The following is a 19,611-nucleotide window of genomic DNA, read 5'->3' as shown; positions in this document are numbered from 1 at the left end:
CAATGGTCACAGTAGAAGTGTCCGCAGACCAGGCGCTGCAGCCGAGCCTCGTAGGAGATGCAGTTCTGGCAGTGTGGAGGGTCGAGGTCCAGGGAAAGACTACAGGTCTGAAGGCTGCTCTCCTTGGCAACATGTACCACTGTCGCCTCTGCTGGCGAGCTGTTTCAGGGGGAAGAAGGAAACCAATGTTCATTACCTCTTAAGACCTAGCTACCATTAATTTCAGCCTTTTAATATACAGTTTACACTCCCTTACGTATTTATTTGGACAGTGAAGGTCAAACTTTTAATTCTCTATACTCCAGCATTTTGGATTTGAGATCAAATGTTTCGTATGAGGTGACAGTACAGAATGTAATCTTTTATTTTAGTGTATCCATTTAACCGTTTAGAAATTAAATCACTTTATGTATCTAGTCCACACATTTGAAGGTGTCATAAGTATAAGTAAATTCACTGTATTCATGTTTCCAAAAGTTTTGTATTTAGTCCCATATTCCTAGCATGCAATGACTACATCAAGCTTGTGACTCGACAAATTTGGATGTATTTGCAGTTTGTTTTGGTTGTGTTTTGGATTATGTTGTGCCCAATAGAGATGAATGGATAATAATGTATTGTTTCATTTTGTGGTCGCTATTTTGTAAATAAGAATAGAATATGTTTCTGAACGATCCTACATTTATGTGGATGCTACCATGATTACGGAAAATCATGAATGAATCGTGAATAATGATGAGAGAGAAAGTTACAGGCACTAAGATCCTATCTCCAAGACATGCTAACCTCTCACCATTACCAATAACAGGGGAGGTAAAACAGATATGTATGAAAGTACCCTAAAATGAAATGTGACATTCTATACTGTCGCCTCATATGAAATATGGGATCTCAAATCCAAAATGCTGGAGTATAGAGCCTAATTGAAAGTTTTAGCTTCACTGTCCAAATGAATATGCTATAGCTTTTAAACTGAACATGTAAATGTGACTATTTGACAACTCTAGTTCAACAAAGTGTCTGAGTGAGTGAGAAAAAGGACATGGTCAGGTCACCTCCATTCTACAGGCCTCCATTTTATGCCAGGGAGATTACATTCAGTATATTTTTGGTTGTGTATCAGCTATAACTCAATGCTTGTTCAAGGATTTTAGTCAGTTAAAGTGTTGGTAACCTAAACTAAAGTTAACTATCAGAAATAGAAGAGTTCATATTCCATGTACTTTTTACTATAACTCAATTTGTCTGTGCATTATATAGCCTAAATTACGCAAAGTGGCAACCACTCACCTCTGAGCAGTAGATTTTGCACGTCGGGAACAATCAAAGCCCATGGCAGCAAGGAGTCCACGCATAAAGTCCATGTGAGACTTTTCATGATACCTCTGGCAAGACAAAGATATGAATTATTTGTTCTGTTTGTTGTCCATTGTCTCACTAAACCAAGGAGCCTGTAGCCAAAGGAGCCTGTATCCCATGTACCTATTACTCAAGTTGTTAGTGATTCCTGTAACATTGACTTGAAACAACTATTTAAAGAGTCAGTTAAGTAAACAAACTTGTTCTGAAACCGGCACAGCCAGGTATGTGGCCACTTTATCTTATCCAAGAAGTCACGCTCAAGTGAGATGTAAACTCGAGGAGCCTGTTTCACAGGTGTTTCCATTAAGACAGTCACTGTTAGACAGCCATTGACAATTACACAGAAGTGCATAGCCTGAACCCGAAAGTAAGACATAATAAGAGATACCATTATAATACATTGTCAAAACAGGCAGAGACAAAGGTATAGGCCTATGAAAATGTTACAATGTATTTGTAATTATGTTCCAGCCCCCCGACCATCTGCTAAAGAAAAAAATTGGCCAGCAGCTGAATCTAGTTGATAATCCCTGCTCTACAGGGCCAATCCACAATTCAAAACAATAACAAAGCAGATCCCCCTCCCCCCTATCCCCCGCCTCTGTTTTCGTAAAAAGTTGAGGGATGGGCCTGAAGAAAGGACTGACCATCCATGATATCAATATTATAGTTTCAACCATGTTTTGAGGCTATACAGTGTTTGTTTACATTTACATTGTTTGCAGACATTGGAGTAAAACAAGCTTATATTTTGGGTTCTGATGTGGTACGACTAAGCTCATGAGGCATTCATTCATACGTTTTATTCTTCAAGACTCAATAGGTATATATCATTAATTTATATATCCAAAAATGGATGTACTAACTGTAGTTTGACCCTATAAAGAATGCACGATTCAGCACGATATTGGCAAAAAATACAGAAAATAGTGAAATGTGATATTAGCAGAGTGTCGTTATAATAATATGTGTGTGGGGGCAGCTGCATCTTGAATGACAGCTCACCGGTACAGACAGCCCACCACTAGAGGGCGACTTGAACTAATTGCGTTCTTTGGTTTTGCCGGATATGTTTCTTGCCCATCAGATTAACAACTTCCGCATAACGCTGCCCTCACGCCGGATTTAACATGGCGGCAGGACCGATTTCGGAGCGTAACCAAGGTAGATACGTCTTTATATTTTACTATGAACTTCATCAAACGTATCCATACGAGTAGTTTCCATTACATCTGAACCAATGGCCTGAAAATTATAGCTATAAATCTAGCTGAATGAAGACGTAGCTAGCCATATGCCTTGTCTGTGTGACTCAATTCCATTGCCAAACAAAGCTCGTTTACAAGCCAACGTTTGCCATATGTATTGTAACAGGCTAGATAGCTAGCTATGTATTTTTATGTCCTGCCAGACTCGTCCGATTTGTCTCTAATGAATCCGCCGGGCTATGAATGGGTAGCTAGCTAGCTCATGGCACGGCCATATATCTAAATGGGACTGGCTCAAAGAGGGTAACATTAGCTAGCTGGACATGTTCCTAGCCTTGGTTGACTTCGCGCGTTGGGCGCACACAATTTTTACATTCAGCAACATTTAAGTAATTCCGCAGATGCTCTTATCCATAGCGATTTTTTTAATATATATTTTTTGTCACACACCGGATAGGTGCAGTGAAACCGGGGACCTTTCGGTTACTGCCCCCAACGCTCTCAACCGTTAGGCTGCACCCTACTTACCGTCCCTGTCTTTGGCAAAACTGCGCTCGTTTTGCAGGGTTTGTGCTCTTGAACCAAAGACGTGATGTAACTGCAGCGTATGCGTGGAAAGTAGATGTAATGCTTTCTTGTGCAATGTTCGGTAATGTAAGCAATAGGAACCGATATAGCTCCCAACATAGAAGTGTTGCTAAAAACAGGTAACGGTAGTCATTTCCGCACGGCTTGAAAATATCTTGTATGGCATGGAACCATAACAAGGTTTAATGTATGGGCTTATACCCATCCACTTAATGTTTTGCTCTCTCTGTCACGTTAGATGCCACTGTGTATGTGGGTGGTCTGGATGAGAAAGTGGCTGAGCCACTGCTGTGGGAGCTCTTCCTACAGGCTGGGCCTGTGGTCAACACACACATGCCCAAAGACAGAGTCACTGGACAACACCAAGGTAAGTAACACACACACTCATAAACAACGCATTGGTAACAAAACGGACACATACCATCAGTAAGACAAACCAGATATGCTACACTTTGTTGTCTAACCCCAGGGTTTCTTTCACATGGTAAGGTGGCGCACTCATGTTTAAAAAATAAGAACTTTGTCAAACTAGCCTATGCAAAGAAACAGATCATTGTAGATTAGGTCTATGCTATAAAAGCAAACGCGTCACTTGTTGATGTCGTGTCATTTTTGGAGACTCATTTAGAGACAAATAGCCTGCAAAAAAAAAATGCTGATCAGAAATATAACTGTTAGTCTTATTGAATGTTATTCTTTCCTCTGTCCCCACCCCTTCGTAAGGTTATGGCTTTGTTGAGTTCCTCAGTGAAGAGGATGCGGACTACGCCATCAAGATTATGAACATGATTAAACTATACGGCAAGCCCATCCGTGTCAACAAGGCCTCAGCGCACAACAAGAACCTGGATGTTGGCGCCAACATCTTCATCGGTAACCTGGACCCGGAGATTGACGAGAAACTCCTCTACGACACGTTCAGCGCCTTTGGGGTCATACTCCAGACGCCCAAGATCATGCGCGACCCGGACACTGGCAACTCCAAGGGCTACGCCTTCATCAACTATGCCAGTTTCGATGCCTCTGACGCGGCCATCGAGGCCATGAATGGCCAGTACCTGTGCAACCGACCAATTACGGTGTCATATGCCTTCAAGAAGGACTCCAAGGGCGAGCGGCACGGCTCGGCTGCTGAACGCCTCCTAGCTGCTCAGAACCCGCTTTCGCAGGCTGACCGGCCGCATCAGCTATTCGCAGATGCACCGCCTCCCCCCTCTGCCTCAACGCCTGTCCTCACCACCCTGGGACCTGGGATGTCCATGCCTGGTAAGTGTGTGTGTGTGTGTGTGTGTGCACCAGGGTTAAAGAATTTGATTTCAGCTTCATCAATCAAATCAAATGTATTTATAAAGCCCTTCTTACATCAGCTGATGTCACAAAGTGATGATCAGAAATCCAGCCTAAAACCCCAAACAGCAAGCAATGCAGATGTAGAAGCACGGTGGCTAGGAAAAACTCCCTAGAAAGGCCGGAACCTAGGAAGAAACCTAGAGAGGAAACAGGCTATGAGGGGTGGCCAGTCCTCTTCTGGCTGTGTCGGGTGGAGATTATAACAGAACATGGCCAAGATGTTCACATTTTCGTAAATTACCACCGGCGTCAAATAATAATAATCACAATGGTTGTAAATGGTGCAGCAGGTCAGCACCTCAGGAGTAAATATCAGTTGGCTTTTCAGGACCGATCATTCAGAGTATCTCTACCGCTCCTGATGTCTCTAGAGATTTGAAAACAGCAGGTCTGGGACAAGGTAGCATGTCCGGTGAACAGGTCAGGGTTCCATAGCCGCAGGCAGAACAGTTGAAACTGAAGCAGCAGCGGGGGAGAGCGAGCAAGCGAACATACTTAAATTCGTGCGGGACACTGGATAAGACAGGAGAAATACTCCAGATATAACAGACTGACCCTAGACCCCCAACACAAACTATTGCAGCATAAATACTGGAGGCTGAGACAGGAGGGGTCGGGAGACACTGTGGCCCCGTCCAACGATACCCCTGGACAGGACCATCCAGGCAATATATAACCCCGCCCACTTTGCCAAAGCACAGCCCCCACAGCACTAGAGGGATATCTTCAACCACCAACTTACTATCCTGAGACAAGGCCGAGTATAGCCCACATAGATCTCCCCCACGACATGAACCCGGGGGGGGGGGGCGCCAACCCGGACAGGAAGATCACATCAGTGACTCAACCCACTCAAGTTACGCACCCCTCCTAGGAACGGCATGGAAGAGCACCAGTAAGCCAGTGACTCAGCCTCTGTAATAGGGTTTGAGGCAGAGAATCCCAGTGGAGAGAGGGGAACCYGCCAGGCAGAGACAGCAAGGGCGGTTCGTTGCTCCAGTGCCTTTCCGTTCACCTTCACACTCCTGGGCCAGACTACACTCAATCATAGGACCTACTGAAGAGCTGAGTCTTCAATAAAGACTTAAAGGTCGAGACCGAGTCTGCGTTTCTCACATGGACAGGCAGACCATTCCATAAAAATTGAGCTCTATTAGAAAGCCCTGCCTCCAGCTGTTTGCTTAAAAATTCTCGGGACAGTAAGTAGGCCTTCATCTTGTGACCGTAGCGTACCTGTAGGTATGTACGGCAGGACCAAATGAGAAAAGATATGTAGGAGCAAGCCCATGTAATGCTTTGTAGGTTAGCAGTAAAACCTTGAAATCAGCCCTAGCATTAACAGGAAGCCAGTGTAGAGGCTAGCACTGGAGTAATATGATCAAATTTTTTGGTTCTAGTCAAGAATCTAGCAGCCGTGTTTAGCACTAACTGAAGTTTTTTTAGTGCTTCGTGTACAACCATCAAGATTAATTGTCAGATTCAACAGAAGATCTCTGTTTTGTCCGAGTTTAAAAGTAGAACATTCGCCGCCATCCACTTATGTCTGAAACACAGGCTTACAGGGAGGGCAATTTTGGGGCTTCACCATGTTTCATGAAAATGTACAGCTGTGTGTCGTCAGCATAGCAGTGAAAGTTAACATTGTGTTTCCGAAATGACATAACCAAGAGGTAAAATATATAGTGAAAACAATAGTGGTCCTAAAACGGAGCCTTGAGGAACAACGAAATTTTGTTGATTTGTCAGAGGACAAACCATCCACAGAGACGAACTGATATCTTTCCGACAGATAAGATCTAAACCAGACCAGAACTTGTCCGTGTAGACCAATTTGGGCTTCCAATCTCTCCAAAAGAATGAGGTGATCGATGGTATCAAAAGCAGCACTACGTTCTAGGAGCACGAGGACAGATGCAGAGCCTCGGTCTGACGCCATTAAAATATAATTTACCACCTTCGCACGTGCAGTCTCAGTACTCTGATGGGGTCTAAAACCAGACCGAAGCGGTTCGTATACATTGTTTGTCTTCAGGAAGGCAGTGAGTTGCTCAACAGCTTTTCCCCAAAAATTAGAGAGGAATGGGAGATTCGATATAGGCCGATTTTAGTTTTTTATATTTTCTTGGTCAAGGTTTGGCTTTTTCAAGAGAGGCTTTATTACTGCCACTTTTAGTGAGTTTGGTACACATCCGGTGGATAGAGAGCCGTTTATTATGTTCAAGCACAGGAAGCAGCTCTTTCAGTAGTTGGAATAGGGTCCAGTATACAACTTCCTAAATCCTTCAGGTATTTTGTGGGGGTACTTAGATAGTAATCATATAGTCAGACCGTGCTCCGTAGATTTGTAAGAGTAAGAATGACAAAAACGTGTTTTTCCTCAATGTGAAAATTTGATGTTGGCTTCACAATACCTTGACTATAACTTGTTCCGTAACACCAACACAACATTAAAACATCTACATCAAGATAATTTCAATTCAGCTTTTTTGTTGTTGCAATTTCTCTCTCTGATCCTAATTTCCAGGCATGCCCCCTCCTGGTGCCTTCCCTCCTGTACCACCCCCTGGATCCATGCCTCCTGGCATGCCCCCCGGCATGACCATGCCCCCGGCCCCAGGGACACCAGGACCCCAGGGAGGGGGCTCAGGCCCCCCACCCGGCCCGCCACCCTTCCACCAGGGCATGCACCCGGGTAAGTCACTCACCCCGACCATATAATTGGATTGAGTACAACAGTCAGGAAAAGCTTGCCCAGATTGTTAAATATTGGAGTTTAAATTGTAGTGTGTGAAATGTTAAGGTACTGCTATTTCTGGTAAGGAAAGAGAACATGTGTGTGATGAGGTGCATTAATAAAAGTATGTGGACACCTGCTCGTCAAACATCTCATTCCAAAATGTTGGGCGATTATCCCTGGCTCGCAGACTGTGTTCCGATTCATCCCAAAGGTGTTTGATGGGGTTGAGATCAGGGCTCTGTGTAGGCCAGTCAAGTTCTTCCACACCGATCTCATCAAGCGATTTCTGTATGGGCCTCGCTTTGTGCATGGTGGCATTGTCATGTTGAAACAGGAAAGGGCCTTCCCCAAACTGTTGCCACAAAGTTGGAAGCACAGAATCGTCTAGAATGTCATTGTATGCTGCAGCGTTAAGATTTCCCTTCCCTGGAACTAAGGGGCTTAGCCTGAACCATGAAAAACAGCCACAGACCATTAATCTTCCTCCACCAAACTTTACAGTTGGCACTATGCATTCATGCAGGTAGCGTTCTCCTGGCATCTGCCAAACCCAGATTAGACCACCAGACTGCCAGATGGTGAAGGGTGATTCATCACTCCAGAGAATGTGTTTCCACTGCTCTAGAGTCCAATGGCGGCGAACTTTACACTTCTCCACCCAAGGCTTGGCTTTGCCATGGTGATCTTAGGCTTGTCATGGCCGACGAACAGTTATTGTGCTGACATTGCTTCCGGACACAGTTTGGAACTCGGTAGAGAGTGTTGCAACCGGGGACAGACGATTTTTACACGCTTCAGCACTCGGTGGTCCCGTTCTGTAAGCTTGACTGGCCTACCACTTCGCAGCTGAGCTGTTGTTGCTCCTAGACATTTCCACTTCACAATAACAGCACTTACAGTTGACTGGGCAGCTCTAGCATGTCAGAAATTTGACCAACTGGCTTGTTGGAAAGGTGGCATCCTATGATCTTGCCACATTGAAAGTCACTGACCTCTTCAGTACGGGCCATTCTTCTGCCAATGTTTGTCTATGGAGATTGCATGGCTGTGTGCTCGATTTTATAGACCTGTCAGCAACGGGTGTTGGTGAAATAGCCATAACCTCTCATCTGAAGAGTTGCCCATATACTTTTGGCCATGTAGTGTATATGCAGTCATGCGTGCATGCATTTTACATATGGGTGGTCCCGGGAATCGAACTCACTATCCTGGTGTTGCAAGCGCCATGCTCTACCAACTAAGCTACTGAGGACCACCACCAATTATATTGTTCATGTCCAACAGGAATGTCCCAGATGTCTATGCACCCTCATGGCCATCCCCCAGGTATGGTGCCTCCACCGGGCCCCCCAGGATCCAACCAGCACCGGGCGCCTCCACCCCCCGGCATGCCCCCTCATCCACACATGGGCATGCCACCGAGAGGGCCCTATGGGCATCCCATGGGTAAGTGCTGTGCCTTCACAAGGCTAGGGGTCAATTCAACTCAATAAGGTTCAGTAGTTAATCTCAAAGTTGGATAATTAATTGCCTGTTAGTTGTCTCCTGATTCATGAAACCAAAAGTGGTAAATTGTTTTGCATCACAATTTTTCTTAGTTTAATGCTACAGTCTGCAATTGGTACGTCCATGTTGGACTTAAACAAAATATATATATTGTAAACAAACATTTTTACATATTTGTCTAAAGGGACACAAAGACATTTATAAATTGTATGGATATCCAAGAGGTTTGTTTCCTGATATCCTTGTTGAAATGTGCTGGTGTATGAGATAATATCTAATTGTGTGAATCCCTTCTCTCTCTCCCCCCACCTACACAGGTCATCCCATGCATCCAGGCATGAGAGGACCCCCTCCCCCCATGCCCCCACCAGGCTACGGTGGGGGTCCCCCTCGTCCGCCTCCGTTTGGCTTCCAGAGGGGGCCTCCAATGCCACCGAGGCCCCCCGGTGGCCCACCTCGAGGCCCCATGAGAGGACCAATGCCCCCATAGACTACGGAGGACCACAGCAAGGCGCATGACCATGCTTTCATTTAGCTTTCTTTTTCTTTTTTTCAAAGTACAATTTGGAGACGTGGTGTAGCTCCATTATTTTTTTTTATAATACATTTTTAAAACATTTTCTTCACTGTACAGATCCCGAACAAAGGTTCGGAATAAAGGTTTTTAATACAACAAATTGGGTCTTTCAATTGATGTCAAGTGATTTCAGTTTTCTTCGATGAGATTTAATTCAGAACATGCATCATGTCAATTAACTTGTGCTTTCCTAGTACAAACATAAGACACAGCATGTAGTTGATCTCCTGAATAGGTTAGAAACTCCAAATGTGATCAAAAGGCCAGTTGTTTGAGACCATTGGTAGCCAGGAGAGAAGGTGAGGCATGTCCATAATGACAAGATGAATGAGAAGGTTATGTTTTGACCAGACAAAGCACAAGTCAGTTGACAGGTTCCAGACCAAATAGAAAATAAAACGTATTTGCCTATATAAACCTTAAGTCTTTTTTATAAACCCCCAAATACAATGTTGCTATAGGCAGTGCTTTGAGGGAAAGCTTTGAGTAGGTTACAAATATTTATATATGCTTCCAAACTAGAAAAAAAACATTCATATCTGTGCTGCCTCCATGTTGAATGTGGTTCTCACTCAGTCTGTTGCCATGGTTATTGCAGATACCACTTGTCTGATGTTGTGGGTTATGGAGGAGGATGTATAGGGCTGCATAATCCTACTCTGATATTTTAAGCAATTTTTGATCATTTAAATGAAGGATATTGATTCTTGAAGATTAAAATTGGTTGATACCACCAAGCCCCAGTTGAAAACGGGGACTGAAATCGGCTGAAAATGTGTCTTTAGAATCATCAGAAATGGACACAAAGTTCTTTGTGGCTGGACCCAACCTAGCTTGACCATGGAGACAGGATATTAAGTGTGTCAGCCCAAACCTAGGTCAACAACAATAAAACAAGGTTGAGGGAAAATGTCTTCTGGTCGTGAGAATCTTCCAGGGGTTTCTTCCGGTTTCAGGGTATCTGTTTTTTTAGGTATACACTCATTTCACGCCACTTCGATAAAGCTACGACCGGTAGTGATTTTCATAGCAGGTTAGGAGAGCTTTTTTTGTTGTTGCTAACCCTAACTCTTTTCCTAACCTTAACCTCAGTCTCCTAACCTGCTGCGTTAATTGTCCTAACCTGCTACAAAAAGAACATTCCAGTGGTAGCTTTATCAAAGTGGTGTGAAAAAAGTGTTTCTCTGTTTTTTTAGGTGGATAATGTTCCCTTACATTATGAATGAGACTTATTGTACTCATCCTGACCTATGATATTTACATTTGAATTATTAAGCAGTTCTTATGAGGTTTAACACATGCAAACGAAGATGCTTAAAACACAATATTAGATTGGTAAATTAAACCCCCCTTAAAAATATGTTAGCTATTTTCATAGCGGTAGAATAACTGATATTTTCTGCCTAACTGAGCTGTGCAGGCAAGTCATGGGTATTAAATAATTTAAGCTTAATTATTAAGCTTACTGGTTTCTTCAGCATCTTGTCTATGATGTCATTATATGGAATGGACCAGTGGTTGGCATAGAAACAGGAGCAGGTGGGTGGGGGGTAGAGAATTATGGGGGTGTCACTTTGATATTCAGCTCAGGGAGACATGTCCAGTTACATGGAAAACATTGTTTCAGATATCGCCTGTTGATTAGGGATAACTATGAGTCATGTTTCAACGATATATATTTTTTTTTACAGCTCATATCGAAGCTGTTCTATGCGACCATTGAATTGGAGCAGAGTAATACAAGTATTGGTACCTTGGGTGTAGGCTATCACTGAAAGGGAGGCAATTCCTAGTATAGGCTATACATGTTTGCATGCGTGGTAAAGATCATTTTAATTTAGAGTATGTAGACATAATACAGCTAAAGCCTAGCATACATTAGTCGATTTGAAACAAACATACCATCATGTTATGAATATAAATAGGCTACACGTGATGGTTGCTTGCTTTCACATGTAGGCTACACATGATTCGAATAGTGTTGGGTGTGTGGGATGATGAGAGGGTGTGGTAGGCAACATCTAAACAAAATGGATGTTAATACTTTCAAATTGTTTGAAATACGGGTTAAGATAAATGATTCACGTGAGAAACACTATAGCACCAATAAGATAGACCGTGGCAAGGTGCGTGAATGGTCTATTTATGCCGAGGACCAGAAATGTTCGATGGGGGGGAGGGGATCCACGATGCTACGTTTGGTACCCACTGAGGTGGTGCTTCTTGGTTCTCGCTTCACGCTTCCTCTTCAGTCAGTTGGGTTACGGGGAGCCTATCCACGTTTGAGAAGCAGCAGCAGCATCAAACGTACTGTCATCCTGTGGACACAATTCAAGCTGGGGATATAGTGAAAGCCAAATCCATAATTACGGTGAGATGATCCTGTTACCTTTACTAAAATGAAACTCAACAAATTAGTTATAATTAGCCTACATAAGCCTAACGTTACCCCGTTGTTATCTGGATGTGCGTGCATCCCAAAATATATTGCGCACGGGCCACGATTTAGGGTGTGAAAATAATCTTGCGTTTTATTGAAATGTAGCCTATCTATTTATGCGTCGATTTAGACTCAAATTGTTGATATTTCTTATTGCCTATTTAACATGACAGTATCCTGTCTAACATTATATCCACATCATCCCGCAGCCCTGCGTAAAAATGCAGTCACGACAATGCCATGTATCTTCAAATAATGAGATTGGAACTGCGTTCGGTTTTAAATAATTTATTTTACCGAAAATAATATGTTGAATATTGAATTTAGATCAACAATTGAGCTAATTGCTTTAAGCCATTTGTAAAAGACGCGCTGCTTTTGTTGCTGCTTTTGTTGTACTGAGTTAAATATTGAATTTTTGGCTACCCCAAAATAAATTATATTACTACCATACTATCTTAATTTTCGCAGTCGTATTGCCTTGTGTTTTGACAAATGTGTTATAATTTTGCAATTGTCCTTCACGAAGGCGATTCATCGTGATTGTGTTGGTGAGGGGGATTCCATGTCGACTGAATGCCAACCGTCCGTAATGCAAGTTATTGGCAGACAGTTTCTGACATAATAAACGTACATGTGTGACCTTGCAAAGATCTCAGATGGACCATCATATTGAGGTCGAATTAAAGCCGCGCTACTTTTGGCAAGCCAAGACATGTGCATGCTTTGCCTCCATCTATGACGACCTTGTCTCAGATGGCGCCATTTGTTGCTAATGTTCAACGGGTTTACTATTTCCCTTAACAAATACATATTTCCTTGACCATTAAGATAATCATGCCTGCACAACATAATTAGCATATATAGTGCCTGTAGATTTAGATTTTTTGGCATGCAGAGGCGTCATGCCCAGTGGCACGTGTCCCCACAAGTTGGTAAAAATATTAAAAAAAATCTCTGTAATACTACAAGCCACAGCAATTTTATGAAGTTGGCGTTAGCTAGCCCAGATAGGTTCCCAATCTCTCATAACTAGCTACCAAGAAGCCGTTGCAGGCTATATATCAAGTTAGAGTAGCTAGCTTGTCAATCTATTTTAGCTGGTATGCCTGGTGGCAAGGTTGGTAGACTTTAGAAAAGCAAGAAATAACTAAATAAGACTCACATTCCTTTCAATCTTTTACCCAGGCTACCCAATGAACTTGTCAAGGGGACATTGGACTGTTGGGACTGACAGTCACAGGGCCTCTGGTTCAGGTCGTGGTCGGACTACCCCCTTGAATTTGTCACCTTCATGTGAGAAGTGGAATGGCACCCCAGTGCAGCCATTAGGAGTGTTTTATGGTGTGAGGGAATCGCTATGGTAAAGTACTGGGACGCCAGGAAAGCAGGTTTTGCATTTTAGGACCAATATGTGTTAAAGTGAGTCTTGTCCCCATCTCTGACCCCACATGTGCAACCGTGTGGACGTTACTGACTAAAATATAGCATATCTGGTGGGTATATTTACAGCGACAGTGTTTTTCTAAATAGATGGATGTGTTGTCATTGCTGTTCCCAGTTTCATCCTCTCTCTTGATGCTTTTGGCAGGCACCTCTTAGGCTAATGGGTCACCCAGTGGCTCTTTAATCATTTTGTCTGCCACCCTGTTGTCAGGAAGGAATTCCCTGAAGAAGGCTCTCTGCTCACTCTCTCTCTCCCGCTCACTCTCTCTCTCTCCTCACTCTCTCCTCTCTCTCTCTCAAGTTCTATCTCCCCTTTTTTCAATTTATCTCTTCCATTCTGTCTGTGCATTCTATCATGTCCTGTCTCACTTCCTTTGCTTTCCTCCTCCCTCTCACTATCACTCTCTAGATGTTTCTCTCCCCTACCAGCTGCTCACAGTCTCGATCCTCCCAAAGCTTTGAAATCAATCTGATTCTCTGAACACAGTCTTGATGCAAAAAGTTAATCCTCTCACTCTTGTTTTCCCTTCGTATAATCCCAACACATGACATGAGAGGATTAATAATCCTCATTAGCCATTTAAGGCAGTCATCGCTTTAAACACCCCAAAATGGCATTATAGGTAAAGAAGAGCATTAGAGCTTATCACCAGTCCTTGTCAAAGATGAAGTGGACAGCTGTTTCAACAAAATACATATAGTTACTGGGTTTCAGCCTTGTACAATGGGCTTTTGGTATTATGTTGTCAAGGAAAATGTGGCCACGTCCATAGATTGAGATAATAATGAATTGTAAAAAGCAGAAAAATAAAATGACAAGGACATATAGACCATCCCACTGGGCAGCCAGTTTGAAACATTGAATTTGAAGCTCAATTACAATTTGACCCACCCATTTGATTCTGTAAAATTTTTTGATTCTTGTATCAACACATCTATTCATCATTGTCTTACAAAATCCAATGCTATACTAATAAATGCTATATTTATTTGTTTCACATTTAGAGAAAGAGACCATTGCACGTTTACTGCTGTGATAGGCAGACATACTGTAGATAAAAGGCTCCCAAATAATATTGTTATCTGTGATGTTGATTGTATCAAAATATTCCCACCTTCTCTAATGGTGGCCACCATTTTAAATCTGACTTTGGGGAACAGGAAACTGTCTCTCAGCGTATATACAGTGCATTCGCAAAGTATTCAGACCCCTTGACTTTTTCCACATTTTGTTACGTTACAGCCATATTCTAAAATGGATTCAATTGTTTTTTTCCCCTCATCAATCTACACACAATACCCCATAATGACCAAGCAAAAACAGGTTTTTAGAAATGTTTGCAAATGTATTAAAAATACACAACTGAAATATTACATTTACATAAGTATTCTGACCCTGTATTCAGACCCTTTACTCAGTACTTTGTTGAAGCACCTTTGGCAGCGATTACAGCCTTGAGTCTTCTTGGGTATGACGTTACAATCTTGGCACACCTGTATTTAGGGAGTTTCTCCCATTGTTCTCTGCAGATCTTCAAGCTCTGTCAGGTTGGATGGGGAGCTTTGCTGTACAGCTATTTTCAGGTCTCTCCAGAGATGTTCGATTGGGCTCAAGTCTGAGTTCTGGCTGGGTCACTCAAGGACATTCAGAGACTTGTCCCGAAGCCACTTCTGCGTTGTCTTGGCTATGGGCTTGGGGATGTTGTCCTGTTGGAAGGTGAACCTTCGCCCCAGTCTGAGGTCCTGAGCGCTCTGCAGCAGGTTTTCATCAAGGATCTCTCTGTACTTTGCTCCATTCATCTTTCCCTTGATCCTGACTAGTCTCCCAGTCCCTGCCGCTGAAAAACATCCCCACAGCATGATGCTGCAACCACCATGCTTCACAGAAGGGATGGTGCCAGGTGTCCTCCAGATGTGACACTTGGCATTCAGGCCAAAGAGTTCAATCTTGGTTTCATCAGACCAGAGAATCTTGTTTCTCATGTTCTGAGTCCTTTAGGTGCCTTTTGGCAAACTCCAAGCGGGCTGTCATGTGCCTTTTACTGAGGAGTGGCTTCCGTCTGGCCACTCTACCATAAAGGCCTAATTGGTGGAGTGTTGCAGAGATGGTTGTCCTTCTGGAAGGTTCTCCCATCTCCACAGAGGAACTCTGGAGCTCTGTCAGAGTGACCATCGGGTTCTTGGTCAACTCCCTGACCAAGGCCCTTCTCCCCAGATTGCTCAGTTTGGCTGGGCTGCCAGCTCTAGGAAGAGTCTTGGTGGTTCCAAACTTCTTCCATTTAAGAATAATGGAGGCCACTGTGTTCTTGGGTACCTTCAATGCTGTAGACATTTTTTGGTGCCCTTCCCCAGATCTGCTCTCGAGTAGCACAGCTGTCTAAGGCACTGCATCTCAGTGGTAGAGGCGTCACTACAGACACCATGGTACGAATCCAGGCTGTATCACAACCGGCCATGATTGGGAGTCCCATAGGGTGGCGCACAATTGGCTCAGCGTCGTCCAGGGTTGGCTGGTGTAGGCCGTCATTGTAAATAAGAATTTGTTCTTAACTGACTTTCCTAGTTAAATAAAGGTTAAATAGGAAATCTGTGCCTCAGCACAATCATGTCTCTGAGCTCTACGGACAATTCCTTAGACCTCATGGCTTAGTTTTTGCTCTGACATGCACTGTCAACTGTGGGACCTTATATAGACAGGTGTGTGCCTTTCCAAATCATGTCCAATCAATTGAATTTACCACAGTTGGACTCCAATCAAGTTGTAGAAACATCTCAAGGATGATCAATGGAACCAGGATGCACCTGAGCTCAATTTAGAGTTTAATAGCAAAGGGTCTGAATACCTATGTAAATAAGGTATTCATGTTTTTTCATTTGAATACATTTGCAAACATTTATAAAAACCTATTTTCTCTTTGACATTATGGAGAATTGTGTGTAGATTGATGAAAATATATATATACACTACTGTTCAAAAGTTTGGGGTCACTCAGAAATGTTCTTGTTTTTGAAAGAAAAGCACATTTTTTGACCATTAAAATAACATAAAATTTATCAGAAATACAGTGTAGACATTGTTAATGTTGTAAATGACTATTGTAGCTGGAAACGGCTGATTTTTAGTACAATATCTACATAGGCGTACAGAGGCCCATTATCAGCAACCATCACTCCTGTGTTCCAATGGCACGTTGTGTTAGCTAATTCAAGTTTATCATTTTAAAAGGCTAATTGATCATTAGAAAACCCTTTTGAAATAATGTTAGCACAGCTGAAAACAGTGAACAGGCGACTCCGGGATGCTGGCCTTCTAGGCAGAGTTGCAAAGAAAAAGCCAATATCTCAGACTGGCCAGTAAAAATAAAAGATTAAGATGGGCAAAAGAACAGACACTAGACAGAGGAACTCTGCCTAGAAGGCCAGCATCCCGGAGTCACCTCTTCACTAAGTGTTATCCACATTTTACAGGCTTTTTACTTCCAGTATGGTCGATTCTGCATCTTAACATGTGAGAGAGGCCATTTTCAAATAAAACAGTATAAGTCAAAAGCAACATTATTTGTGCATTGCAATAATACACATTTGGATTCATTCTCTTACTTTATATGATTTCAAATGTCCTTTCCATATGTTTGAAAAAATATTGCTTTTGACTTATCCATGAATCCACAGTCCAATAGGAATTGCTGCTACCCTTTTCAGTATGTCCCTGTTATAGTTTCCCTGGTGTTGAGTTGTTATCAGATGGACACCAGACACAATATGTCAACAGGAGAACAGCCATTCCTAATCAGTTCAGAGAGTGCAAATTGAGATAAGATGCTGCTTGGCAACTGCTTAGAAATACTCTCCCCCTAGCAACAGTAACAGGCTTACTCATTTATTGAGCATTATAGAGATGGAATGGTACTTAAAGGGGCAATCTGCGATTCGCAAAACAACAAATTGCTACCCCCGCCACTTGTTTTGATAAAGAGCTGAGGGATGGATGCAAGGACTCCATTAGATCACAATTATGGTTTCAAACATGTTTTAAACTATACAGTATTTGTTTACAATTATATTGACCCCAACCCTGATTCTGAAGTATGGTCCATGTGACTGACAATGTGTTTGCGCTTTCCCTCTGTAGAGGAGCTGTCCATCACAGAGCGGGCCCTGTGATCCAATTCAGCTCAACTCTCCGCCACCCTGTTGAGGGTAAACTGGAACGCTACCTGACATAAACACTCCCCAGAGATTCCTGAGTTCACAACCTACTTTTCAGGTGATAAACCCTGTCTTTGAGATTCCTCAACACTTCAATAATGGAGGACGGCTATCAGAACAAGACAGCCTTTATAAAGGGCGCCAAAGACATTGCCAAAGAGGTCAAGCGCCAGGCGGCCAAGAAAGTGGGCCGCGGTGTGGACAAGATGACCGACGAGTACAGCAAACGCTCCTATGCCCGCTTCGAGGAAAACGACGACGATGACTACCCTGTAGTGCCTGGGGGGCAGGACGGTGGTTACTACCGGGGCGACAGCCAGGCAGCCAATGACGATGAAGGTGGCCACAGCGACTCCACAGAAGGTCACGACGAAGACGACGAGATCTACGAGGGCGAGTACCAGGGCATTCCCCGCGCTGACTCGAGCAAGGCTGCTGACGGCCTAGCAGGGGGAGATGGGCAGCAGTTCAGGGACATGGCACAGTTTGAGGGGGAGCGGCGGAAGGACCAAGAAGAGCTAGCCCAGCAGTACGAGACCATCCTGCAGGAGTGTGGCCATGGGAAGTTCCAGTGGACCCTCTACTTTGTGCTGGGGCTGGCGCTCATGGCAGACGGTGTGGAGATCTTTGTGGTGGGTTTTGTGCTCCCCAGCGCCGAGAAGGATATGTGTCTGTCAGAGGAAAGCAAGGGCATGTTGGGTAAGTGTGACCCTTAAACTGTGTCTTTTTAACTGATTTGATTGATTTACATGCTAGATAAGTGAACCCTTAACATTTTTGGGAGCGTGTTGAAGACTGTATTTCTCTGATCGAGTGTCAAATGTGGGGGGTTTTATCGGTCCCAATGCAAATTCAATTAAACCCTGTCGTTCTGCGGTAAAGCATGCTCTGCAGCTTGCTTTGATCTTGTCTCTCAGACACGTCTGTCTGTCTCCTGACAGGTTCCTTCTTCTTCCGCTGACAGAGAGTTCATTCTCACATAAAGGGGAAAACCATCTATAAATAGCCTCCTCCATCCCGCACCTCCCCCTTTCACTGCCCTTGAGCTTTGTGTGTGTGTGTGTGTGTGTGTGTGTGTGTGTGTGTGTGTGTGTGTGGTCGGGGCATTCGTGTGGGGTGGGCTCGCTGACCGGATCGGCCGACGCCAGTCCCTTCTTATCTGTCTTTCCATCAACAGCGTCTTCTCCTTCTTCTCCTCCTTTGTTCAGGGCTACAGCACCTTTCTCTTATGCAGACTACTTTCTGGTGTTGGGTAAGATTCTGAAAACTGATGGATGGTGAATGGTGACACACAGATGCAGGTGGGCTTAAGAGGCTTATTAATATAGTTGCAGTGCCTTCAGAAAGTATTGCACAACCCCTTGACTTTTTCCACATTTTGCTTGTTACAGCCATATTTAAAATGGATTCAATTGTGTTTCATCGCTCTACACACAATAGCCATAATGTCATGGAATTACTGTTTATTAGAATTTTTTAGCAAATGATTAAAAATGAAAAGCTGAAATGTCTTCAAATGTAAATGTATTCAACCCCTTTGTTATGGCAAGCCTAAATAAGTTCAGGAGTAAACATTTGCTTAACAAGTCACATAATAAGTTGCATGGACTCACTCTGTGTGCAATAATAGTGTTTAACATGATTTTTGAATATTCGTCGAGCAGTGAATTTCCAGCACCAGATTCAACCACAAATACCAGGGAGGTTTTCCAATGCCTCGCAAAGAAGGGCACTATTTGGTAGATAGGAGGATAAAAGCATACGTTTAATATCTCTTGAGCATGGTGAAGTTATTTATTACAGTTTGGATGGTGTATACAATACACCCAGTCCTACAAAGATACAGGTGTCCTTCCTAACTTAGTTGCCAAAGAGTTAGATAACCGCTCAGGAATTTCACCATGAGACCAATCAATGTGACTTTAAAACAGTTACAGAGTTTAATGCTGTGATAGGAGAAAACTGAGGATGGATCAACAACATTGTTGCTCCACAATACTAACCTAAATGAAAGAGTGAAATAAAGAAAGCCTTTATAGATTTTATTTTTCAAAACATGCTTCCTGTTTTGCATAAGGCGGTTAAAGTAAAACTGCAAAGGTGGCAAAAAAGTAACTTTCTGTCCTGATACAAACGTTTATGTTTGGGGCAATCCAACACAACACATCACTGGTACCACTCTTCATAT

The 19,611-nt window shown here is 43.2% G+C and overlaps 2 protein-coding genes across 2 annotated transcripts in view; both read left to right on the top strand.

The window, feature by feature from the left end:
* Positions 1-2,431: 2,431 nt before the first annotated feature.
* Positions 2,432-9,428, top strand: LOC111955223 (splicing factor 3B subunit 4). The gene is made up of 6 exons (XM_023975382.1): positions 2,432-2,526; positions 3,397-3,525; positions 3,882-4,424; positions 7,033-7,200; positions 8,530-8,691; positions 9,069-9,428. Exons 1-6 carry the CDS (start codon positions 2,493-2,495, stop codon positions 9,239-9,241), a joined length of 1,209 nt encoding a protein of 402 aa, XP_023831150.1. The 5' UTR covers positions 2,432-2,492; the 3' UTR covers positions 9,242-9,428.
* Positions 9,429-11,400: 1,972 nt separating this feature from the next.
* The window catches only part of LOC111955087 (synaptic vesicle glycoprotein 2A-like), a 23,624-nt gene continuing 15,413 nt past the window's right edge, over positions 11,401-19,611 (top strand). The window contains exons 1-3 of the mRNA XM_023975163.2: positions 11,401-11,699; positions 17,347-18,123; positions 18,496-18,675. Coding sequence (XP_023830931.1) covers positions 17,522-18,123; positions 18,496-18,675 — 782 coding nt within the window. The 5' untranslated portion in view covers positions 11,401-11,699; positions 17,347-17,521. The remainder of the gene's footprint in view (positions 11,700-17,346; positions 18,124-18,495; positions 18,676-19,611) is intronic.

Source organism: Salvelinus sp. IW2-2015, linkage group LG30 (assembly GCF_002910315.2).
Source record: "Salvelinus sp. IW2-2015 linkage group LG30, ASM291031v2, whole genome shotgun sequence".
Classification (NCBI taxonomy): domain Eukaryota; kingdom Metazoa; phylum Chordata; class Actinopteri; order Salmoniformes; family Salmonidae; genus Salvelinus; species Salvelinus sp. IW2-2015.
Note: the sequence above shows the minus strand (reverse complement) of the source record. Positions and strands in the feature narration are given on the sequence as shown.